Source organism: Festucalex cinctus, chromosome 2, assembly GCF_051991245.1.
Source record: "Festucalex cinctus isolate MCC-2025b chromosome 2, RoL_Fcin_1.0, whole genome shotgun sequence".
NCBI classification, from domain to species: domain Eukaryota; kingdom Metazoa; phylum Chordata; class Actinopteri; order Syngnathiformes; family Syngnathidae; genus Festucalex; species Festucalex cinctus.
Genome location: NC_135412.1, coordinates 23,839,069 through 23,863,976, shown reverse-complemented (window position 1 = coordinate 23,863,976; position 24,908 = coordinate 23,839,069). Strand labels below are relative to the sequence as shown.

The 24,908-nt window shown below is 39.9% G+C and overlaps 2 protein-coding genes across 2 annotated transcripts in view; both read left to right on the top strand.

The window, feature by feature from the left end:
• The first annotated feature begins 620 nt into the window (after positions 1 to 620).
• On the top strand, positions 621 to 4,110 carry ogg1 (8-oxoguanine DNA glycosylase). Its single transcript, XM_077513850.1, has 7 exons — positions 621 to 868; positions 1,127 to 1,449; positions 1,522 to 1,701; positions 2,485 to 2,663; positions 2,733 to 2,880; positions 2,953 to 3,002; positions 3,085 to 4,110. Exons 1-7 carry the CDS (start codon positions 729 to 731, stop codon positions 3,274 to 3,276), a joined length of 1,212 nt encoding a protein of 403 aa, XP_077369976.1. The 5' UTR covers positions 621 to 728; the 3' UTR covers positions 3,277 to 4,110.
• A 707-nt stretch (positions 4,111 to 4,817) lies between these two features.
• LOC144014213 (uncharacterized) overlaps positions 4,818 to 24,908 on the top strand; it is a 35,582-nt gene continuing 15,491 nt past the window's right edge. The window contains exons 1-2 of the mRNA XM_077513848.1: positions 4,818 to 4,902; positions 14,672 to 14,749. The gene's annotated coding sequence lies outside the window, so the exon portion shown is untranslated. The remainder of the gene's footprint in view (positions 4,903 to 14,671; positions 14,750 to 24,908) is intronic.

Sequence of the window (24,908 nt, the reverse complement as noted above, 5' to 3'; positions counted from 1 at the left end):
ACAACGTTTATGTCATACAAGCGTAACGAACCACTATTTGAGAAATATTGCGTCAGAAAATCATTCCAGATAATCATGGATTACTCATACACACGGCACATTTCGTCATACCACAACATTTTCTCCGTAATGCATGTGTCAATGTAACGTGGTGCAACGTTTTTTTTGTTTTGTTTTTGCCAATGAAAGAACAGTTTTTAGTTTGTTTGGGCTTTTATCCGCGGAAAGTGACTTCAGTGTCTATTCTCTTCTTTCTTAAAAATATGATTAACAGTCCCTTTACGTCTGTAGACGGCCAATCAGACCACGAGAAATATAACTTCAGATTGATATTGTCATTTTATTATCAATCATCGCCAGTTATAATATATTTATTCTTTATATATTTTTCCCCTCCCAACGATGTAACAAAATAGTGACAAAAGTCACCCCAACGTCATACCTTAGAAAAATGTAAGTAGTAAGGGTATGTTGCTCACATATTTTATAAGTACTACTACTACTACTACTACTACTACTACTACTACTACTACTAAGACTACGACTAATAATAATAATAATAATAATAATAATAATAATAATAATAATAATTTTTCAACTTTGGCAGCATGCGACTGATGATAACTTCCGGTCTGACGTCATCGAAGTTCCGCCGGTGTACTGTATGTAAACAATCGCGACAAAGGTGCAACTCGAGGTTCCTTTCACCGTGGGAAGCTTTTAGATGCATGCACGCTTGCCAACAAATGCGTAAAGTTATGGCATCACATGCAGTTCTGTCGTCGGGAGTAAACACGTGGAGATCTCTTGCCTGCGAGAAGTCAGAGCTGCGACTGGATCTCACTCTTGCTTGTGGGCAATCGTTCCGGTACGTCTAGTAGACTACTAGTGACTAGTGAGCTTAAACATGTGTTTTACATTGGAAAAAAAAAAAAAACGTCACGGCGAACCACCTAACAAATAAAAATGTCGCTTCTGCCATTCTAGTGGAAGAACATTGAATTATTCTTCCTTCCACCGTACATTGCTGGCATGGATGGATGAACAAAGCTACATTATTTAACCAAACCAATACAGGCAACCATACAGGCTCAAATTCATACCAAACATTAATATTTTTCCACAGCTGGAGGGAGACGGCAGACGGCCACTGGACTGGAGTGATGGGAGGGCGCGTTTGGACTCTAACTCAGACAGAGGACACTTTGTGGTACCATGTTTACAAAAGCAACGACAGAGGAGTCATGGCAGGGAAGGGTGGTGTTTTCATCAATGAGAAAAACAAGTCACAGATGAAAGCAGCCCTGAAGAAGGAAGAGAAGGAGCATGACAAAGAGGACAAGACCATTTTGACAGATTACTTCCAGTTGAATGTGAATTTGAGGGATCTGTACAGAAAATGGGGAGCAGCGGATCCGCACTTCAAAAAAATTGCAGACATCTTCACTGGTCAGCGTATGCTCGCATGCCATCGTTTTATCAAGAACTAATGACTCACGATGTTCATGTTTCTTGCCATAGGTGTGAGAATGCTCCGCCAGGACCCCACCGAATGTCTCTTTTCCTTCATTTGCACGTCCAACAACCACATCTCGCGTATCCAAGGTATGGTGGAGAGGCTGTGCGAGGCCCGCGGTAACCTGCTGTGCCGGCTGGATCAAACCTCGTACTACGACTTCCCTTCGCTGTCCTCGTTAGCAGGTGCAAGTGTGGCTTGTTGTAGCTTGCTAATATTTTGTCCTGATCTGTTCTTTTTATTTATTCATTTATTTATTTATTTATTTTAGGGGGTCCATTAATCCATTATAAAAGTGCAATTTATCTTCAGTTTTTGCAGACTTTACAAGCATTTTTCTTCACCAAATGCAAAACTTCCAAAATTTAAAATAAATAAGACTAAATAAATAAATGACTATAGAAATGACTAAATAAATAGATAAATAATTGATTAAATAAATGACTAAAAGTGAAAATAAAAACTGATTTCTTTCTATATATACATATATATATATATATATATATATATATATATATATATATATATATATATATATATATATATATACACACACACACATACATACCGGTGTATATATATTTTTTTGGATATAATTTTCGAATGATATTTTTTATATTGATTTTTATTTTCACTTTTAGTCATTCATTTTTTATTCAGTCATTTATTTATTTTGAATTTTGGCAGTTTGGGTCCTCCATATATGTGGTGTTATGTCTTTCAATATTTTAATTATAATTTTCAAGGTTTTCGATAATAAATGAAAAAACAGAATACAACCCCCCCCCCCCCCCCCCCCCCAGAAAAACACAAAAAAACATTAAAAAATAAAATAAAATAAAAATAAGTAAATAAATAGAGCCCCTTTCCACACACATAAAAGGTTAAACAAGCAAAAATAGTAAATAATAATAAAACACATGCCATATTTTCAATATCTAAGCAAACGTGCATTTTGTACTTTGTAGACAGCAGTGTAGAAGCATGCCTGAGGGAACTGGGTTTTGGATACAGAGCTCGCTTCTTGCAACAGAGTGCAAAGCAGATTTTGGACAACCGTGGTGACAAATGGCTTGAAGGTCTACGCAGTGTCCCGTATTTGGAAGCCCGCGATGCACTGCGTGCCCTCCCCGGAGTGGGCACTAAGGTAACAGAAGATTAAATGGCAAGCTAGTCTGTCATGAACTTGTAATATAAAACTTGTGTTCTCCTTTAGGTGGCAGATTGCGTTTGTTTGATGTCCCTGGATAAGGCAGACGCTGTGCCGATTGACACGCACGTGTGGCAAATCGCCAAGCGTGACTATAAATACGCTGTTGCCAACGAACCCAAAAGCATCACAGAGAAGCTTCACAAAGACATCGGTTCGTGTCGCGTCGAGCGTTATTTCCAAACTATCCGCTTGGCTTTAGCTCACCTGTGTTTGAATGACGCAGGTGATTTCTTCAGGAGTCTGTGGGGTCCTTACGCTGGTTGGGCACAGTCAGTAAGTCGTCAGTCGTTTACCGTCGAACATCGAATCGTCCATTTTGTCCTTTGCAACCACAGAGTGTGTTTCCGTTGCTTAGGTGTCGTTCTGTGCCGATCTCAAGAAATTCCAAAAGTTGAAGGAGACGCCACATCTGAAAAGGGAAAAGGAAGATTCTGACTGTGAAAGCGTGGTGACATGCAAGAGACCAAATATTAAGACTGTAAAAAATGGTACTGCGAAAAACAGGAAACCCAAGTCAGCATGTCAAAAGGAGGAACAGGTAATATAACGTGCTGTACTTTTCTACAATATACAGTTAAATTTCCCCCCAAATTCTTGACAACAATATGTCTAAATAGTTTAAATGCTGTATTCTGGTTAATATTGTGTGGAATTATAATATGAGTTAAGCAGCAAAATCCAGCAGTTTTTAATCAATATCAGAAGTCAGCCATTTTGTCACTTACTATATCGAGTGAAAATGACGTCACTGTTGCTCAGGTCCCTGGTAACAACCAATCACAGCTCAGCTTCAGAAAACAGGTACGGTAATAATAAAGACATTATATTTGTTCACTTTCCGTTTGTCTGTTTACTTTACATTTGAAATCAAATCTCAAAGTGCTACAATGGTTACAGGCTACACAGCACTAAAAAACATACATTAAAAAGCAGCATGCAATATGAACAATCAATACACAATAAATAAGTAAATAAATAATAATAGTAATAATAATAATAATAATATGCCCTGCGATTGGCTGGCAACCAGTCCAGGGTGTCCCCCGCCTACTGCCCAGAGCCAGCTGAGATAGGCGCCAGCACCCCCCGCGACCCTTGTGAGGAATAAGCGGTCAAGAAAATGGATGGATGGATGGAATAATAATAATCATCATCATCATAATCATAGGTGAGCTGTGATTGGTCACAACTGGGATGTCATCTTCAGTTGACAGCAAGTGGCAAAATGGCCGCCCCCTGAGATGGATAAAAAAAAAAAACGTCTGGAACAAATTGTCACGAAATGTTTAAAAGGTTGACTTCCCCTTTAAATGAGTAATTTTAGGGTATGAGTCATGTAACCTCTGTCGTGTACTTTCACATTAAATTCAGCACTGTGCTTCCTGTTGAAATAAATACAAAATAGCAACATTTCAGTCAGAACCAGTTATTTCTTGTCAAGAGCAAGCCGTGGAGTACTACAAGTGGCCTCAAGATGGCAGTATGCAGCGGGGAAGATATTACCTGACACGTTAATGTCATATATTGGTCTTTTGCGTGTCTATTTTAAGTAGCTGCCTGCGTCCAGAGTGAACACATTCTGCCAGCATCCCTGGTATTAATACAGCATGACTTTTATGTTGATATCTAAAAGAGGTCAAGTGGCATCATGTCCATTTATTTCTATGCATTTCTATGGAGTTTAGTGCGACAGTGTCCTCGTGTTTATCAGCATTGGTTTGACTGTGTCAGCTGGCCTTTTTACAGCAGGGATTGTTGCTGTCTCTCACTGCTTTGTGTCAAAAATACTGACCCCTTTTTTTTGCCACATTATGCAGTATGTGCATATTCATTAGCTCCCAAGTTCCATTTTGCCCTCGCCACAGGGAATTAGGCGGCTGCATCCTAAATACGGGTTGCATTATGTTATGTTTATGTGCGTGTCATACAACCATAGGTGCTGTTTTCTATGTTGGAGTGTGCAGCCATGTGTATTAATGAATATGTGAGTCAGCGTTCATGCCCACTCCATTTAAGCTGAATACAGGCTGGGGCCCCGCTTTAGGGCAGACTCGAGCCAAGCAAGAGAGGAACAGCCGAGTGAGAATGGAGTCAAGAGAGCAGCAAAAAAATGAAACAAAAAAGGGAAGGAAAGGAAAGGCCACGTGCGACAACTGAGCGCACATTGCATTATGTAAGTGATGGGTCTCAGCTTTGTGCTTTGTGCTCGGTGTGTGGCATCGCTTCTTGTCTGCTTTGTTTTACTGTGCTGAATTACTTCAACACCAGGGGGCGTCACAATTTGCCGTTCTAGAAAAGTTGAAAGTTGTCTTTCTGGATCAATAAATTCTGTACAGCAGTAGCTTGACTTACAAGTTATTTACAATTAAAATGCCATTAATCCATTCCAGCGCCACAAAAAAAAACCCCCCACCGTTTTAGCACTGTATTGTATAACGGCAGAATAAAGTGTGCGTATTTACGATATTTGTGTTGCGTGAAACTGCCTAATCTTTTTTAATATTGCTGGTAATTAAGTTACTTTCCACTGAAACACGATTTCATTAAGTTAGTATCTCTGCTAGCTCCTGAGCTGCTAGCGGCAGGAGAGGCTAGCCGCTATCCACTCCCCTCCAGGCTAGCAACACAACAACCAGCGGCAACAACCGTCAAAGGTGGATTGATAGCAAACAACCGTACTCCCAGTGGACCCTTCCTATTAGATCCGTTTCATAACCTAGCTCGTCCAATGCTGCAGGCTGCGAGGGGAACCCCCGCTAATCAAAACCGCTATCGCTAAAGCCCGTATCCCACTGAGAGGCTTAACATTTGCAAAGCTAACGAATGTTGATTTCAAGTCCCAGCGTTTCTTAAATGTTCTCTATACTGTCTTTTTTTTTTTTTTCTTCTTCTTTTTTTTTTTTTTAGTTTTTGGGGGTTCATGTCGTCTTTTGACCGGTTTGTCTCTCCTAGTCTCATTATCGTTAACCTTGTCCACCTGCGTGTGTCTTCCCTTCCCAGTATGTGTTACCACTTAGTGCCCTCTGCCTATTGTGTTCTCCAGGTGTGTCTTGTTTAGTGTTGTTCCGATACTGTTTTTTGGCCCCCGATACCGATACCGATACCCACCTTTGCAGTATCGGCCGATACCGATACCATACCGATACTTAAGGTTTTTTTTCCTCAACATGAAAAAGCTGTCCTGCCATTGGTTCAGAGCATTCAAGGGCCAATAGGATATCTTAGATCGGCATGCAGTGAACATGTCACATATCAGTGAATGTTGTGTACCAGCAAGACACAAGATGCTGCATCCAAAATCCTATATTGGCGTTGGAATTAATGGTATCGGCATGTTACTTGTGAGTAGTCACCAATACCGATACCACTGTTTTAATGCAGTATCGGGACCTCTGCCGATACCAGTATTGGTATCGGAACAACACTAGTCTTGTTAGTGTCTCGTTAGTGTGGTGTATTTAGCCTGTGTTGTGTGTTTCCTCCATGTGTCCCTGTTAGGTTGCTTTGTGTTCCAGTCTGTTTTGTCACATTAGGTTCTGTCTTGTCATGTCATGTCGTCGTCACAACCAAGTTTCCCCACGTCGTCACAGTCAAGTTGCTCCACGTCCAAGCCAAGTGTGTCTCCCTCCACGTTCCAGCCAAGTCTTCCCTTGTCCAGCCAAGTCTCACCTTGTCCAGCCAAGTCTCTCTTGGTCCAGTCAAGTCTCCCCTAGAGCAGCCAAGTCTCCCCATGTCCAAGCCAAGTCTCCCCATGTCCAAGCCAAGTCTCCCCATGTCCAAGCCAAGTCTCCCCTAGTCCAGCCAAGTCTCCCCATGTCCAAGCCAAGTCTCCCCTAGTCCAGCCAAGTCTCCCCATGTCCAAGCCAAGTCTCCCCATGTCCAAGCCAAGTCTCCCCATGTCCAAGCCAAGTCTCCCCTGGTCAAGCCAGTCTCCCCTAGTCCAGGCAAGTCTCCCCCAGTCCAGGCAAGTCTCCCCCAGTCCAGGCAAGTCTCCCCCAGTCCAGCCAAGTCTCCCCATGTCCAAGCCGAGTCTCCCCCACGTTGTCAAGCAAAGTCTCTCCCACGTCCTGTCAAGTGGCCCCACATTTGGAAAGTGGCCCCACTTTCTGGCAAGTGGCGCCCACGGTCTGGTCTCTGCACTTGGGTCCACCCACCACGTCCATGCACCCCCCATCTTCACACTTTCTTTTCATGAGATTTTATTTTATTTTTTAACATTTTCAATATTGCAAGGAAATTTTGGACATTTGTAATTATGACAATAAATACCACAAAGCCCATTAGGAAACCATTGGGACAGTTTTAAAAATGTTTAGGAAACGTTGCAACTGCTGAATGCATCCTGACGAGAAATGAACATTTGCCAGTGTCGCAAATGTTGATCACTCAGTGGGATATGCGGACTTAACAGCACTCGAGCACTGACCCGCAGCTGCGTCTGAAGCGAAATTGTATTTCTAAGGATTACGGTTACATATGTTTTGCATTTAGATTACGTAATCTTATGATCTGCACATGCAGTATGCAAATATCATGAAAGCAAATTTACAATTATTTTTCCATGAGAATTGAAAGCTACTCTGGGCTGTTACTACTGAGATCCAAAGTGTTTGAAGCACATCCCTCCTCTAGTTTCTCAAGCGATGAATATTATTACTGCTGAATAGTACCAGATGTATTACAGTATGTGTGATACTTGGCCGAAGATGGATAAAATAGGGAGACATGTTGATTCACCTTCCGTGTGGTCAAAGTGGTGGAACCCAAAGCGGCTGGAGCCGGTCGGTCCTCATATGGAAGTGTGTTTTCGGGAGGCTTGATCACACCGATTCATCTTTGCAGTCTCGACACCCACAGACAGAAAGACAGAGTTGAGTTGAAGAGTTGACGTTGGCGTGTTGGTGAAATGAGGCCTCCGTTTATTTCCCAGCAATGAATATTTTGTTGCAACTCGTCAGGCTCAAGGCTTTGGTTGGCAAGTGATGAAGGTCTTGTACCATCTGAGGAAGAGCAAGTTATGTGTGTTCCAGTTTTGAAGGTCACATCGCCAATACCCCAGATCAATTGAAATGACTAGTGAAATATGTTCACCACATTCTTGGATTAAGATGAATGTGGCAACGGGGATGGAAAGAGCATTTTGTATGCTTTAATGCTGTATGTTATATTACTTGTTTGAAATTTTGAAAATGATTTCATATATTTATGAATAGCTGTCAGTCAAATATGATTGTGGGAATGCTGAAGCATTCCCACATATGTTATTGTGATTTTTATTCGTCACACTTTTTTGCCACCTTACAACTCCCACATAATACTTCCAATTTATACTGTTCAAATTTCAATTAGCTTCAAAAATCCACGCCTCTTGAGGTATATATCGTCTGATTCCAAATTACTTACAGTATTTGCACAATTTAATGTTTAATATCAACTTGTCCCCATTCATCTTCAATGTGACAGACATTGAACATTTTCCAAGTATCACTTTTCACGCCCACTTCTATACATATAACTTATCATCCATATAACTTATCATCATTACCAGGTAAAGTGCATTGTCCAGTAACCAGGAGATCATAATTTAATAATTTATCTCTCAATTTACTTCATAAGTATTCTACATGCATTCAAATCTTAGCATTCAGCTATAAGCATTCAGCATTCCCACGCAATTTCTCCAGAAATTGCACTTAGTCTAGTTAACTATGTACTCACTTATACATCATAAGATACACTTGCCCCTTTTTGTTGCTAAAGCATTCCCACATATGTTATTGTGATTTTTATTCTCCATACTTTTTTGCCACTTAACAACTCCCACGTAATACTTCCAATTTACACCGTTCAAATTTCAACTGGCTTAAGAAATTCACACCTCCTGGGGTATATCTCGTCTGATTCCACATTACTTACAGTATTTGCACAATTTAACATTTAATATCAACTTTTCCCCATTCATTTTCAATGGGACAGAGATTGAAGTTTTTCTCAGTATCACTTTCCATGCCCACTTCCATACATATAACTTATCATCATTACCAGGTGTCTGATCCTGCTCGGTGGCACAGTTGGTAGAGCGCATTGTCCAGTAACCAGCAGGTCATAATTTCATAATTTATCTTTCAATTTACTTCATAAGCATTCTACATGCATTCAAATCTGCATTCAGCTTTCAGCATTCCCACGCAATTTCTCCAGATATTGCACTTAATCTAGATAACAATATACTCATTTATACATCATCAGATACACTTGCCCCTTGTTTTTTTTTGTTTTTTTTAAATAACACGCTGACTCAGTTTTACAGTTTTGAGTAAGTATTGCTGTGGAAACATGATGTATTGGATTTGATCAGATTGTACTTTACTTCTTTTTTTTTTTTTTGATTGGTTATGGTTCATACCACTTATGCCTCACTGTTCTGAGCGTGGTGGTTCAAATCTGGGCTCCGGCTTCCCTGTGTGCCTCTAGGTACACCAGATTCCTGAAACATACCAACTAATCATGCTTTTCAGGTTAATTGAAGACTATACTGTAAAGTGAGCGTGAATGCTTGTTTGTCTAAATGTGCCTTGGCATTAAAGTTGGAGGACCCGAGGCGGTTAGTGTTAATTTTATCCGCCATTTTTAAATTTAGTCTCAGTTTTAGTCCAGTTTCAATCCCGGTCGTTAGTTTTTATCATAGTTAGTCAATCTCATCCCGTTTTTATTTAAAGGGATACTTTACTTATTTAGCCATTTTTGCCAGTCAAACATTAATATTTTGCCTATAATAAATTTGATATTTTAACATTCACTGCCTTTGACAAGTATACTTGTCAATTGTATTTTTTAGAGCGGTGCTAAATGGGGGCGAATCTGAGCATGCTCCACTGTAAATATCAAACTTGGAAACAACTTTACTGATGCCCAACCACCGGTAGATGACATCATTGACCCATTTTATACGAAATAAACACAGTTTCAGAGTCCATGGGAGAAATGGCTGTATTTTGGCAAACCTACATTTTTCTACTGTCAATTATAAAAGAATGGGACGGGGCAAAAAGTAGGGAGTCTATTCTGTTATTTGGTAGATTCGGTTTATATATAATTATTGAATGTAATATCACGTGAGTATTGACAATTTCAAAATTTTAGAAAATGACTGGCAGTGAATGAGTTGTTAATTATTTTTTATGTACAATTAGTACCTTTAAAAACACATTTTTGCAACTTGCTGTGAACTGAAAATTACATCACAAGGGCTCAGGTAACAATCACAGCTCAGCTGTGATTGATTACAACACAACAGTGTTTATTTTGTGCATCAAATAAGCAGATGAGCTGTCGCTTCCCACGTTTTAAACCCCGTTTGGTAGTTCCTGCTGGCTCAGTTACAACGTAATGGAATTATGGCAATCCTCTGTCATGCGCGGGTTATTTTAGGATTACGCCGCACGCCGTGTGGACGCTAAATAATGACGACGGCAGTGGCCACCTGCCTGCTTCATACGTGTTTAATAACCATTTAATAATGTGCTCATTGTTGCGGTTGTACTTGGCGTCGTACCACTTCATTATGGTAGATGTGTTGATTTTATATTTTTCTGATGACTTTATTTGCACTCCCTACATTTGAAAACGCGTTCTCCTTGTTCGGTCAAGAAGATGTAAATAGAGTTAAAAATTGATTGAATGAAAATATAATAATTTCACTTTTGTACTCAAGTACATTCAGTCTTTATTTTTTTTTGCTTCTACTGAGTCTGTTGGATCATTACTTCTGCTTTCATTAGTCTATATACTTTTAACATGGGAACATATTTTTGTTCGTAACTGTAATTGAAAATCCACTACAGTAGGTGGCAATGTCGCTTTCATTGTCAGAGTGCTGAAAAAGTATTAGCTCATCTGCACAGTTGTATTTGGAACAATTTTATAGACAACTGATACTATTTATAGTTGCCGTGTGAAATATTTTTTTTCTTCCTCGGTGGGGGGCAGAACAAAAAATAATTGTGACGCACGACTGGTAACACAATTCAGCTGTTAAAGGCATACTTGACTCATTGAACAATTTTCAGCAGTGAAAAGTTAATATTTTGTCCAGAAGGAATGTGGTAACTTCATTATTTTTCATGTGCAATTAATACCTTTTTAAAAGTCATTTTTCTACTCGCTGGCGACTGATGATGACATCACATGTGCTGAGGAAGTAGGTAACGACCAATCATGGCTCACCTGTTTTCTTGGTTTGGTCAGTAAACTGAGTACATATTTTATTTATTATTTATATTTATATTATTATTATTATTATTATTTATATATTGTATTTATTATTTATTTATTTATTTTAAGCATACATATTTTAGAGAGGGGAATTAAGAGGTTAATTTTTTATTTATGTATTTTTAATATTGACAAATATAGAAAAAAATTGGCTGCAAATAAGGATTTTTTTTTTAACCACATTCACTCCCAGCCTTTTTCACAGAAGCAATCCCGTGCGCTCAGAGTTGTTTTACTGGATTTTGAGTGATTTTTGCAAGGCCCACAGAATTTTGTGTTCTATTACTATAAAAACTGGAACCTACCCAAAGAAGATTTAAGTCTCTTATTTCATCAGGGGGAAAAAAAAAAAGTATATTTCTATGTTTCCGTTTTGCAGCAATTAGCATTATAATGTAGTTAAGGTTGATCATTATTCACAAATCCGTTTCGAATTGTGAGAGATTGAACTTTTTTTCACTATGATCCTGGTTGATCTCCTTTGCTCTGCCGCCACCTGCTGGCTGTTTGTGTAATAACTACAATTTCTCCAACCGTTTTTTGCAGTTGTGAGGCCTTCTGTATGCTGTAGCAGAAAAAAAACAAAAAACGTATAAATATGTCTTCGGGAAACTTAAAATATTTAAAATAGAACCTATTTATACATTTTTTGGGAGCAAATGAGTTCATCCATGCAGGGCAAAAGGGCAAGTGCTTGAGCACCACATAGTGCCTATGTGTGAATACTTTTGCCACCTCTCGGAATTAATCATGAAAAATTAGGACGGAAAAATTTCCTACACATGCAGCACAGTTTTTGTACGTCATTATATTGTGCAAGTGCTTGCACAATATAGTGACTTGCCTGCTCTGTGTATACTGGAGAATACAGATCTTTGTGATCGTGTGTGTGCATTTGTTCCCACGGCGACAGCAGCATGTCCCAACAGGAGTGTTATTGCACCCCAGAAGCCAACGAGCAGGTGGGGGGCGGAAAAGCAGGCATAGGGCCAAGGTGCAGCATGATGGTGCAGTAAGATGGAGGACGGCTCATATTCCACCTCGTCCTCTGCTGACGCATGTATCAGCTACCACTGCAAACACAAAACACATTTAAATAAGCCCTCATGACAAAAGATTTTCATGTTATGAGTCATCACTTTGTCTTTTTTTTTTTTTTTGCTTTGTGTTTCAAACGAGCTTCAGCTGCATTGCTGCTAGAATGAAGTGGGAAAAAAAGGTCGTTCTGCTGTAGCTGCAGTGTAGTGCCCAAGTGATGTTAGCGATAGGAGTGGTGGTGTCAACTGTCTAGTATCGGGGCACACACAAGATTGAATGTGGTGACTGTGCACTAGGGCTGTGCAAGTAATCGAAATTCAATTACAATTTCAACTAGACTAAGTGCAATTTCTTGAGAAATAGCGTGGGAATGCTGAAAACTGAATGCTAATACGTGAATGCTAAGATTTGAATGCATGTGGAATGCTTCTAAAGAAAATTGAAAGATAAATTATGAAATTATGACCTCCTGGTTACTGGACAATGCACTTTACCTGGTAATGATGATGAGTTACATGGATAGAAGTGGGCGTGCAAAGTGATACTTAGAAAAAGTTCACTGTCTGTCCCATTGAACATGAATGAGGAAAAGTTGATATTTAACGTTAAATCAGACGACATATACCCCGTGAGGTGTGAATGTTTTCAGTAAGTTGAAATTTAAACGGTGCAAATTGGAAGTACGTATTGTGTGGGAGTTGTTACACGGAAAAAAATGAGGAGAATAAAAAAATCACAATAACATGTGGGAATCCCACAATTATTACACTTCACAATTGCAAAATCGGCATAATTGTTAAAAAAGAAAAGATTATTAATAGTCGTTTTGAGTTGTTTAAATTTATACATTTGCACTTTTTTTTTAATTTAAAAGTAATTTACTAAATTTGGTTTAATCCAAAAGGAACTTGCATAATTAATGTGTTTCAGAGAATTTTATTTGTCTTAATATTTTTTACATGTTTAAACATGTTCTTGTTTTGTACCAAAATATAAATGATTGTCCTAATTAGGGGTGTTAAGAAAAATCGATTTGGCAATATGTCACGATATTACAGTGCACAATTTCTTGTATCGATTCAATATGCGGCCAAATCGATACTTAAACATCAAATTGTGATGGAAATATTCAACAAAAAGTCTTAGGTTTAGGGTTCACACTTTAAGCATGGAAGAATGTTATATTCATGGAACATTATGTCATGTCTGGGGTCAGGATTAAGTTTGAGTTCATGACCTGTTAAATTGGGTTCATGACCGTGAGGCCAAGTGTCTGTTATCTACTGATCTAACAAGTGTCTGTTTTGAACTGATGGAACTAGCATCTAGTTTCAACTGGTTTTAGGCTATGTGACGTTATGTGATGTCAAGGGCTATGTGATGTCAAGAATCTTTAATCCCATTACCTGGTCAACAGCCATTCAGATAATTCCATGTCAGCCCTGTTACCCACATGTCTAGCCACAACCAATTAGATCGATTCCTTGTCTATATAAGCCTCCTGAGAAGTGTGTGTCTTTGTCGGATTATTACTTCTGTTACCACTGTCCCTCTGTGCAACTCTCTTTGTTTCTCGTCTAGTCAAGTTTGTTCCATGCCTCTCGATGTGAATAAATAATTAAAATCTTATTTGTGTCTGCGCTTCGGAATCCAACCTCCAGCACATGACACATTAAGCCTTAGTATTTGATTTTAATGCTGTTCAATCATGAAACAGATTACAACCTGTTTGTTAAATGCAGTGGCTCACAGTTATAAGACTGAAGTTTCAGATAAATAAAAATAATTTTTTTTCATACAAATCTTACAGTGTACATGTACAAGTTTACTGATTAGTATTTTCTAAATTTGAGTAAAAAAAAAAACAAAACGCAACAATTGACTTGTAAATTGGTATCGGGATTAGAGAATCGAATCGTGACCTATGAATTGTGACTTATGAATCGTGATACGAATCAAATCTTCAGGTACTAGGAAATGCACAATCCTAATGTGTGTGTGGGGGGGGGCGTGTGTGTTATACATATATATATATATATATATATATATATATATATCTTTTAAAACATAGTCTTGATGTTCTAACAGGAAATATAAAACCATCTTGTTTTTGGTGAACACTTGGGACTATACATTACTATATCTTATTGTTGGTAATTATAGTGGTACTTGGGCTGTAACGGATTGAGAGCATGCCAATGAATTTCAATAGAGAACATTGATTTGAAGTACGAGTGGCGAGTTCGGTTCCAGAACGAATTGAAGTCGGAAGTCAAGGTAACGCTGAGTATATGTCGTCACTACGCACTTCTACCAGCTCACAGCACGCGTGCGCGGTTGGTAAGGTTGTGTAATGTGTGCTGCGTGTTCCACGGTGAGCAATCGCCTTCTCCTGCTGGCGGGGTTGGGGGGCGTGCTTCTACGAGAGGGTGGTGGTGGACAATGGAGAGTTGGACATATGCAGAGAGATGCAGTGGTCGCTGGATCGGCGGGAGGGGGGACGTCTCCCTCCCTCACTCTCTCTCTCTCTCTCTCTCACTCCAATCCTCCTCATGAGCTCACGGTCCAGCCGGTTGGTTGCAGTATAGCGCAGAGGCGAGCATTTCACGCGTCTCTTCGTCTTTTTCCAGCGGACTGTATGGACCCTTTTCCCGCAGCCAGGACGTCCTAACCGGTGTCGTGCCGCAGAGGAGCCGCGCAGCCAGCAGGTAGGTCAAATATTTCGCGGAGAATCTGCGGTGCGGCGTCACTTTTGCGCAGTAATACAAATGTGACGAAGCGTACGTCGTGCCCAGAACTACTGTACTTCATTTCATTTCTGACTACTGTACTCACTGCAACATTTTTTCCACTTGCTGTTCTAAGTGGTTTCCTATTTTTACGATTGTTGAGAGGGAATGCATTGTTGTGTATTATTATTATTATTATTATTTTAGCAAGTGGTAGCATGGAAGAAGTAGGGGGGCCTCCATGAATTATATCCATCCATCCATTTTCTTGACCGCTTATTCCTCACAAGGGTCGCGGGGGCTGCTGGCGCCTATCTCAGCTGGCTCTGGGCAGTAGGCGGGGGACACCCTGGACTGGTTGCCAACCAATCGCAGGGCACACAGAGACGAACAACCATCCACACTCACACGCACACCTAGGGACAATTCGGAGCGCCCAATTAACCTGCCATGCATGTCTTTGGAATGTGGGAGGAGACCGGAGTACCCGGAGAAGACCCACGCGGGCACGGGGAGAACATGCAAACTCCACCCAGGATGGTCCGAGCCTGGACTCGAACCGGAGACCTCAGAACTGGGAAGCGGACGTGCTAACCACTCGACTACCGTGCCGCCCCCATGAATTATAATAATATAAAATAATGTTTTCATGAAAACAAATGAAATGGATGTATTTATTTTTAAATTCAGGTGTTGAATATTAGGGATGTGTAATGGACCATATTTCTTTGATGGCATTGGGGAAAAATAGTTTAAACTAGAACTAGAGAATGCAATTTCTGGGGAAATTGCGTATGAAGGCTGGAAGGATGAATAAAAACCTGTGGAATTATTTGGAATTATATTGAATGATGTTGACTGATATTGGAATGATATACAATGATCTGGAATGAGCTGAACATGCTAAAGTTGGAATGGATTGAATTCATCCCGAAATCTAGAAGCAGTTGAAGGAGGAAAAACAGCACCAAAATAAAAATGAATTAGCAAAAAACAAAGAAACAAGAAAACAAGGAAGAAGTCAAGTAAGCAATAGAGGATGGAGCAAGTAAGTGAGAAAAATTAAGTAAGTAATGAAGTAAGGAGCATAGAATCGAGTGGCAACAGTGTAAGGAGTGACAAATAAGAAATGGAGTAAAAATTGAGGAATCGAGTAAGCAATGGAGTAAGGGTCACTCTGTTGAAATCAGTTCACTTCCTGTTGAAGTCAGGTCACTTGTTGAAATCGGGTCACTTCCTGTTGATTTTAGGCCACTTCCCAGTCAAGTCCTGTTGAAATCGGGTCACTTCCTGTTGATTTATAGACCACTTCAGGGTCACTTCCTGTTGAAATCAGGTCACTTTCTGTTGATTTTAGGTCACTTCCGGGTCACTTCCTGTTGAAATCGGGTCACTTCCTATTGATTTCAGGTCACTTCCGGGTCACTTTATGTTGAAACAGGTCACTTCCTGTTGAAAACGGGTCACTTCCTGTTGAAATCAGGTGACTTCTGGGTCACTCCCTGTTGAAATCAGGTCACTTCCTGTTGATTTTCGGTCACTTCCAGGTCACTTCCTGTTGAAATCGGGTCACTTCCTATTGATTTTAGGCCACTTCCGGGTCACTTCCTGTTGAAATCAGGTCACTTCCTGTTGAAATCGGGTCGCTTTCTGTTGAAATCAGGTGACTTTCAGGTCACTTCCTGTTGATATCAGGTCACTTCCTGTTCAGGTCGGGGCATATCCTGGCAAGAATTATGAATCAGAAAAATGCCCTTGCTTTTGAAGTTTTTTTGAATGACTTTGACTTGATTTAAAAAATTTATGGGATAAAAAAAGTAATAAATCCCAGGCGTACCTAATCAATTGGCCAAGATGGCTGCAGCCCTGGGGGGCCCGGTTGGCGAGAATCTTGGGATAATATTATTTGTCCAAAATGGCCGCATAATATGAATTCATATAGAATTTATGACACCTTAAATGCATTACTAACACTATACAGTATAACTTAATTAGTTAAGAATACATTGAGCCTGCTCATTTAAAAAAATCATTCAATAATAAAGATGAAATCACAGTATTCAACACATTGCATGTTTTTCCCATTAACGTGCAGCCAGCCCTATTGTATTATACGACTTGAGACTTATCAATAGCACCTCTGCTTGTTGGAGGCCAGTAGTGCAGTCCATTGCTTCAATTAAGCGCTTAATTCAACACAATTGACAATCAATTAATCCACTAAATCCGGTTCTCAAACCTTAACTTGGGAGTCAAAATTTAATTTGCAATGAATTGTGTTTTACCATTTAAAAAGTCAAGTGCTTATCTAAATATTGGATCGACATGCCAATAAAAGTGGCACATCCCCTTTGGATCAGTGGTGTAGTGGTCCCTTGGAGACGTGGGTATACTCTCAATTTTCACCAATTCTTTTATTTATGTAGTCCAGAAAAACATCCTATTTTATAAACGGTGACATGTAAGAATGAAAATCTGTCATTTTTACTTGCTCACAACAATAAAATGATCATGACTTGTTAAGAACAGTTTGGTAACACAAGCAGCCTGAAATAATGTCAAATGTATTTTTCATGAAACAAACAATAAAGTATATGTTGTCAAACAAATGACAATATTTAGTGAACAATGAACAAAAACAGTCTGGTTAGACTTTAGTATTGTTTTGCCTCAATCTTAAACTATTTGTCCCCATTCTTGTGTATTAATTTACCGGCATTTACTACTATATATATTGATGTGTAATTGGATTATTAGTATTATAGGAGAGTCATTAAAAAAATATAACTCATTTGATATATTAAAAATTATATTTCTGAAAGTGTGCATAGTAGTGTCTATGCCATTTTGTGTTTGTACTGCACCATGATTACAGTATCCCCAGCAGTAAGTTTTTGCTGATGTTGTTATGCGTATCAGTTTTGAGAAGGGTGTTGCTTTCCAACTTAGTCATGCTGGGGCTTGTTGAAATGCATTTGGCGACCAATCCCAGGTCAAACGGGCAGAATACTGGGAAGTGGGAAGTGAGCAGCACGGCCCACGTACAGCTAAGAGACTTTGTATGAGTTTATTCCGAGAGCCCGATAAAATGGAAAATAGACCTTGGGTGGATATTGTAAAGCAGTTAAGGATTACAGAGAATGTTTTAGTTAGAGCAATATGAGGACTATGGCTTTGTTTTCTTTGTCACATCTTGTCCCAATTCCCCGTTTGTAAGCCTCAGCTTCTTGGGTTTCATTAAACTGAACGAGGAAACCAAATTAGCTCAAATAATAAGCCAGGAAATTGAAACGGCAATAACAGCGCAGAGAAGGGAAATAGCCGTCATACTTAAACTATATAGCAACAAATGGAGCGGTTGCATCTACGTTTGTTTCACATGAGCAGGTGCACGGCAAGTGAGCAGCAACATTTCTATGGAGGACCAAAATGGCCAAAATAATAAAAAAAAAACAAAAAAACCCATAATAAATTAATTTTAAAAACGTGAAAATAAAAATGGATATTAAAAAATATAATTTAAAAATCTGCGATTGGCTGGCAACCAGTTCAGGGTGTCCCCCGCCTACTGCCCAAAGCCAGCTGAGATAGGCTCCAGCACACCCCGCGACCCTTGTGAGGAGTAAGCGGTCAAGAAAGTGGATGGATGGATGGATAATTCAAAAATTAAATACAAAAAATAAATATGTATGGAAATAAAACAACAAAATATATATAGATCCATAAATAAATGAATGCATAAATAAATAAATACAAGTAAAAATAAATAAAAAATGAGATTCAAAAAATAAATGTGGAAATAAATACAAAAATAAATATATAAATAGAATTAAATATCAATCAATCAATAAAAGCACTGTGCTCTCACATTTATTTATTTCATGCTGCAGACGCTCTGTCAGGACGAAATGTTATTCAAACAAGGGGGCGGTCCTCAGCGTTGGCGAGACTTCCTTGACTGATGCATGAATTACATAAATCTGAGAGGAGAGAGTTTTTATTTATTGATTGATATTTAAAATTATATTCATATATTTATTTTGGCATCTATTTTCGCATTTATTTTCATATTTGTTATTTTTTTTAATGTTTTTTTTTTTACATAATTGATTTGTACTTCATTTATGTGTTTATTTATTTATGTATATATATATTTTTTTAGGGCTGGGAATCTTTGACTGTCTCACAATTTGATTCGATTACGATTTTTGGGTCTACGATTCGATTCAGAATCGATTCTCGATTCAAACGATTTTCAATTCAAAATGATTTGATTGACAAATGATTTCTGCTTCAATTTACAGATATGCACAACATTGTCATGATCTACTCCAGTCTGCTTTGCAAGACAAAATGACAAATAGAGACAAAGTGTTTTTTTTTGTTTTTTGTTTAAACATTTATTAATTTTTTATTGTAAGTGCATTTTTCCACAAAAACAGCATGTGGGCTACAACTGCCTTTTCCGCTTCTTCTTCATTTCTAATTTAAATAAAATCTATTTTTGGATATTAATATCGAATCGATAAATGAGAATCTCAATTCTTTTATGAATCGATTTTTTGGCACACCCCTAATATTTTTGTTGTTTTTATTTGCATTTATATTTATTTTTTGTATTTAATTTTTGAATTATATTTTTTAATATCCGTTTTTATTTTCAGTTTATTTATTTATTTATGTGTTTATTTATTTATGTATGTATTTATTTACTTATTCATTCATTTATTCATTCAGTCATTTATTTTTTAATTTTGGCAGTTTTGGTCCTCCATACATTTCCACACACTGTTGTCAAACGTATAGCGTCGGACGGATTCACATGCTGCACCCGGTCAGGAATATTTGAACACATCACGCCGGGAGAGGAAACTGGGCCGATGTGCTACTGCATGGACGTCAGGCAGAACCTGCCATGTGAACTCAATTCAGAAGAAAAACAACACGCCCTTGATCCACTGGCAGGACAAAAAGGCTTCATCTCTCCTCCAAACGCAGCTCAACAAAGATTTACGGCTTGTTTTCGACAGTCTGCTCATGGACAAGTTGGCTTTTGCGTAAAGTGGAGGACAGAAGAGAAGCCTTTGTTTTTACTACAATATAATGGCTTACCTTGGAGGCTTTTAAACAAGCAGTGAAGTCCAATATCTTCTGGCAGATTCTCTTTTCCACAACTCACAATCTTAAAAATGGCACAATTGAGAAATAAAACTTCATTCGCAATCAGCATACCGACAACAAAACACAATTTCACTTCACCTTAAACATAATCTTGGGCTTTTAACAGCCCTGCATGCAATTGTCATGTAAATGCATCAAAAATGTTTCAACTGAAAATGTTTGCCACACAACACCTTTTATTGAGTAAAAGTTTTGCTTGACTCGACACTTGAGGACGTGTGATGTGGGTAACGTCTTTTCCTGACAGTGTTTGGTGGTTGTACATGATTTAGAAGCGGTCACTACTTCTAGTGCGTCACTGGGAATGTGGGGCCACTATTTGAACACCTGAATATACTCCGATTTTTTTTGATTTTTTTTTTATTGCATTGGGAATGTGCGGCTTTGGGAATGACTGGGTTTGGGCTCGATGAGAAACATAACAAAAAGGGCAAAAATGTGAATCAGCTTTTTGGTAGCTGATGTCAATGAATGTTGTTTTGCTTAAAACAACGACGATTAGTTTGCCTTCATGGAGGACTAAGTAACTTTGCCTTCAGATACAGGTGACCCGTTGTATGCCTGATCTTTTTTTTTTTATTATTATTTTCTTTGACTTGAGAGCAAAAATTTGAGATACAAGCACGGTACAGTATGGTGGCAGTGAACTTATAATGCATATACATATAAGTGATAGCATAAAATAGCTTAAATGCTAACACATAATGGAATGAATAGCGAATGGGATCTACGCGTTAGTGTGGTGGTCTTTTAAGAATTTTTGGGCTTGCATCAACCTCAGTGAAAGAAAACATGACTGTACTTGGAAAAAGCTAAGACACCACACAGTGATTTGCTAGCAAACCCATTTTGATTTCATCATCATAAATTGTATTTTCTAGGGGTGTCACGATTCGCCAACTCCACGATTCGATTTAAATTTCGATTTTGGGGTCACGATTCGATTTTTTTTTCGATTTTTTTTTTTTTTTCCGCTCCCCCACTTTATAACACAGAGGCATATGCTTCTGTAGGCTAAGGCTAGTCTATGATCATTGGTTCTATTCATTGTACAGTAAATCTTATTTCAAAAGATCGGCTACATATAGGTGATGCAATTTCCATATTATTTTTGTGTAAATTTATGTAATATATGATAATTGACATTAGGCAGGAATGATCAAATTCAAAGAATTTATTTACAATATAAAGTTAACCGTCTTGTTCTTACTGAAGTGTAAAATAAAAAATAAAAAAACAAAAACAAAAAGTCACAGTGGGTGCCTGCCATCTATTGACTGTTTTTGGTTACAACAGTGTGCTGTGCGATCCTCTTAAAATAATGTGCAATGTGCAACAACAACAAAAAATATATTGTATCCAAAGTCATGGAACAAATACAGCCTGAACAAACTATATCCCAACATTTACAGTTGCTGGGCATACTGTAGCGTGGTTCAAGTACACTAATTAAATGTTTGAATCCAGCGTTTTCCAAGGCTGCAGGTCTGCTGCTATAAATAGACCTATGGATCTGGCGTTTCGCGCGAGCTGAAGTGTGTGGAAGTTTCACTGTAAATGAGGATGAAATAGTTGGTTGGACCGTTGTTTTCCCACTTCTAGTTGAATTTGATCAATCTAAATCTTTGTGATGCCTGCGTAAATGTCCCGTCATGTTTGTCGTGTTTCCCGTTGTTATAGGCTGGCGGCTCGGGCCCGCCGCCGGCTCCGCTCCCCTAGTATGTATGTGTGTGTTTGTGTCGGCTGGTGCCCGTATAATGGTACTTCAGTTTGAATGCGCCAGCGCGACACTCTGATTGGAGGACTGTGCCAGCGCGACACTCTGATTGGACGACTGTGCCAGCGCGACACTCCGATTGGACGACTGTGCCAGCGCGACACTCCGATTGGACGACTGTGCCAGCGCGACACTCCGATTGGACGACTGTGCCAGCGCGACGCTATTGTGTATCCGTGTATTATACCCCTATTGGTTATTGTTGTTCTGTCAGTTCTGTCAAATGCGGTTATTATTTGTTCACCTTCCACTTTCACTCCCTTGTCAAACCCCTGCCTGAAATTTCAATTAAAACTACTCAGATGTTAAAGTCGACCCGTGTTTATCTACTCTATATTTTCTGTTATTGTGTTACTTCCCTTCCCCTTGACGAGCCGGGCGTAACACCGTGGCCGAGTACAGTACGCGCACATAGCATATCTTGCAACTGTGGTCTTTTTATCGACAACGTGAACGTTGTCGACATAACTCACCGGGAACGCAAAATGTTTCCAAACTGGTGACGAGAGAAGCGGGAGCGGCTTGAAGCACCATTGCTGTGTCTGTCCGCGCTTGCCATCATGACTGCAGGAGAAGTCAGCTAACAAGTGCCGTTAGCTAGTAGCTGAATGGCTGCGTCTCATTTGCTTTCCTGGGAGGTGGCGGTGGCGGCGGTGGCGGCGGGCGCGGGGGGGGGGGGGCATCGAATCGTGTGTCCTCTCTTCTATTTCGATGCTCGAAATCGTGACGTAATTTCGATCGATTTCGATAAAAAATCGAAATCGTGACACCCTTAGTATTTTCACATATTTGTATATTTCAGAGAATATAATTAGAACCACACCATGATTAGAATAATATTGTTCTGTGGCTGGAACGGATTAATTGCCTTTCCATTCATTTGAATGGGAAACATTACCTCAATTAACAAACGTTTCGGGGTTACAAATGGGGTCACGCAATGAATGAAGTTTGTAACCTGTGGCGGACCCACTGGAGAAGTGTTTTGAGTCACGAGTGTGGCTATTTGTACTTTACTGTCACTGTGGTTCAACTCAACTTATTTAGTCCTTTGACCACTTTAGAGAGGAGCAGTTGAATGTGAGGGAGATGACCATTTGGTGCACTCCAACCCCCCCACCTCTCCCTCGCCATGATGGGTAGACAATGAAGTTTTCTGGAAACGCATTCTATGGCAACCATCATGAGTCAATATTTGCAGGCTATGTGGTTTGTGTTTGTGTGTTTGGAGGGGAATCAGGGGGTACTGACCAGACCACCATCCATGACATTCGACCTTTTGATCTGAGGGCGCAGCATCAGTCAAAGATGTCATAGGGCTCAGCACTTTTCAGCTAGACATCCGTTTGGGTTGGGGATCAAAAGCAGTCGCAATTGGTTTGTGTATGGAGTCTCTTCCTCTTACCGCACGACCTTGCCGGCTGAGAGGTAGCAGATTCGACACCTCCCCCAGGTGCGAGAGAGGCGTCTTTAACCGGCTTTGGACGGTCTTAAAAGCTCAGCGGCAGCTTTGGGGTTAGTTGCCTATTGGCACTGCAGTCGAATCAATTATACTCACATTTATTTGTCTAGATTTTAAACCGCGTAACATAAACTGAATTATTAGATATGTTTTGAGGACCAAATCTGTCAAATAAATGGGAGAAGCATGAGAATGTCCACATGTTATTCCAAGGTGTGGAAATTTTAACGGTCGTACCCGCGACCTCCCCTCCCCAACTACCCCACATTCCAAGATAACCGCACATACCCACCCTCCCGTTTCCCCGCTCCTCGCAGTGCGGTGCATATGCCGCTTCACAGCCTCATACATAAGGCAGTGCAAACAAGTCATACAGTACGGTTGGTGTGGGGAGTGGACGTGCCAGCAAGAATATTTAAACACTAACATAGCCACTTTCATCCAGTTTTGCTCTCTTTATATTACATTGTCGCTTCTTTCAGATTTTCATGTTATCCCACTGACACTTTGATAACATAAAGTGTATGGAGTCATTTTAGGTGAGAGGCACTGGAGGTTTGGAGGTTTCCCTTCTCCAACATAGCTGGTATATGATCAGCTCATCAGCAAGGTCTACATACATAAGGCCCTGTTTACACCGAAGCAAAGCCGGCTTCGTTCCTCAAACAAATCTTGTACAGACAGAACCGTCTCAAGACATCCGAGTGTCCAAAAGAAGACGCCTAGGACGTTCAACGGCTGTAATATATATGGCAAGTCTGGAGTGGCGCTGTAGCGCTGCCACAGGGAGTTAACGGAAAGCGTAGAAGAAGAATCAGCGAAGAAGATGAACCATTGATCTGAATAGTCGGGTTTGAAGCTGCAAGGCTGCCATATTACTCCTCCCAAGAAACGTTTCTCGGCATACGATCTGTATAGAAATTAGAGAACATTTGAGACAATACTTGGTAGAAACAACAACAGGGGTCTAGCAACTGAGCGATAAAAGAAAAGGGGTCTTCAAAGTAGTTTAAACATCAGTCTGCTCGCGAGATGGGAGGACTAAGATGGCTGCCCAGTTGCTTCAGTGGCTTGCACGGGAGAAGCAGCTGTCCTCATTGGAACGTATGGGGCGTGTTTTGAAATCTTTCCACTCTGGAGCCCGGTTTCAAAAGTGACCGGTTTCAAGCTCCGAAACCGAGCCGCCGTTTGGACGAGCTGCCCAAACGGTAAGAAACTTGCGCGGATACAATAAAACGGGCTTTCGCGTGAACGGGGCCTAAGCCTGATAACGATCCCGTTGATTGGAATAGCTTGTGTTTGGAAGAGGCAAACCTCCAAAACCTGCAGGACTCTGAGGTCCTTGCCCTTGAGGACCGAGTTTGCCCACCACTGCTTTAAGCCCTACCTAGAGCCTCTGAAATGTACTCAATAGAGTGCTGCTATATTTGGTGTATGAAGAGTGGATCCTATCAGCGAGCCATTCGCTCTTGTCCCGCGCACACGTAGAGCCGGTGGCGACTGCGCGCCGAAATTATCAAACATGTTTGATACTCGGCGCTGTTGGTGCAGTGTCAACCGCGCTCAAAAACGCCCCCACACACTATGGCGAAAGGTGGGGACATACCAAGCGCTGATGGCAACTGAGCACCAATATCGCCTTGTGTACATCAGGCTTTACAAGACCCTCTCAAAGCACTTTCCATTCGACTACTCGTTGACCTACTGATGACGCAACA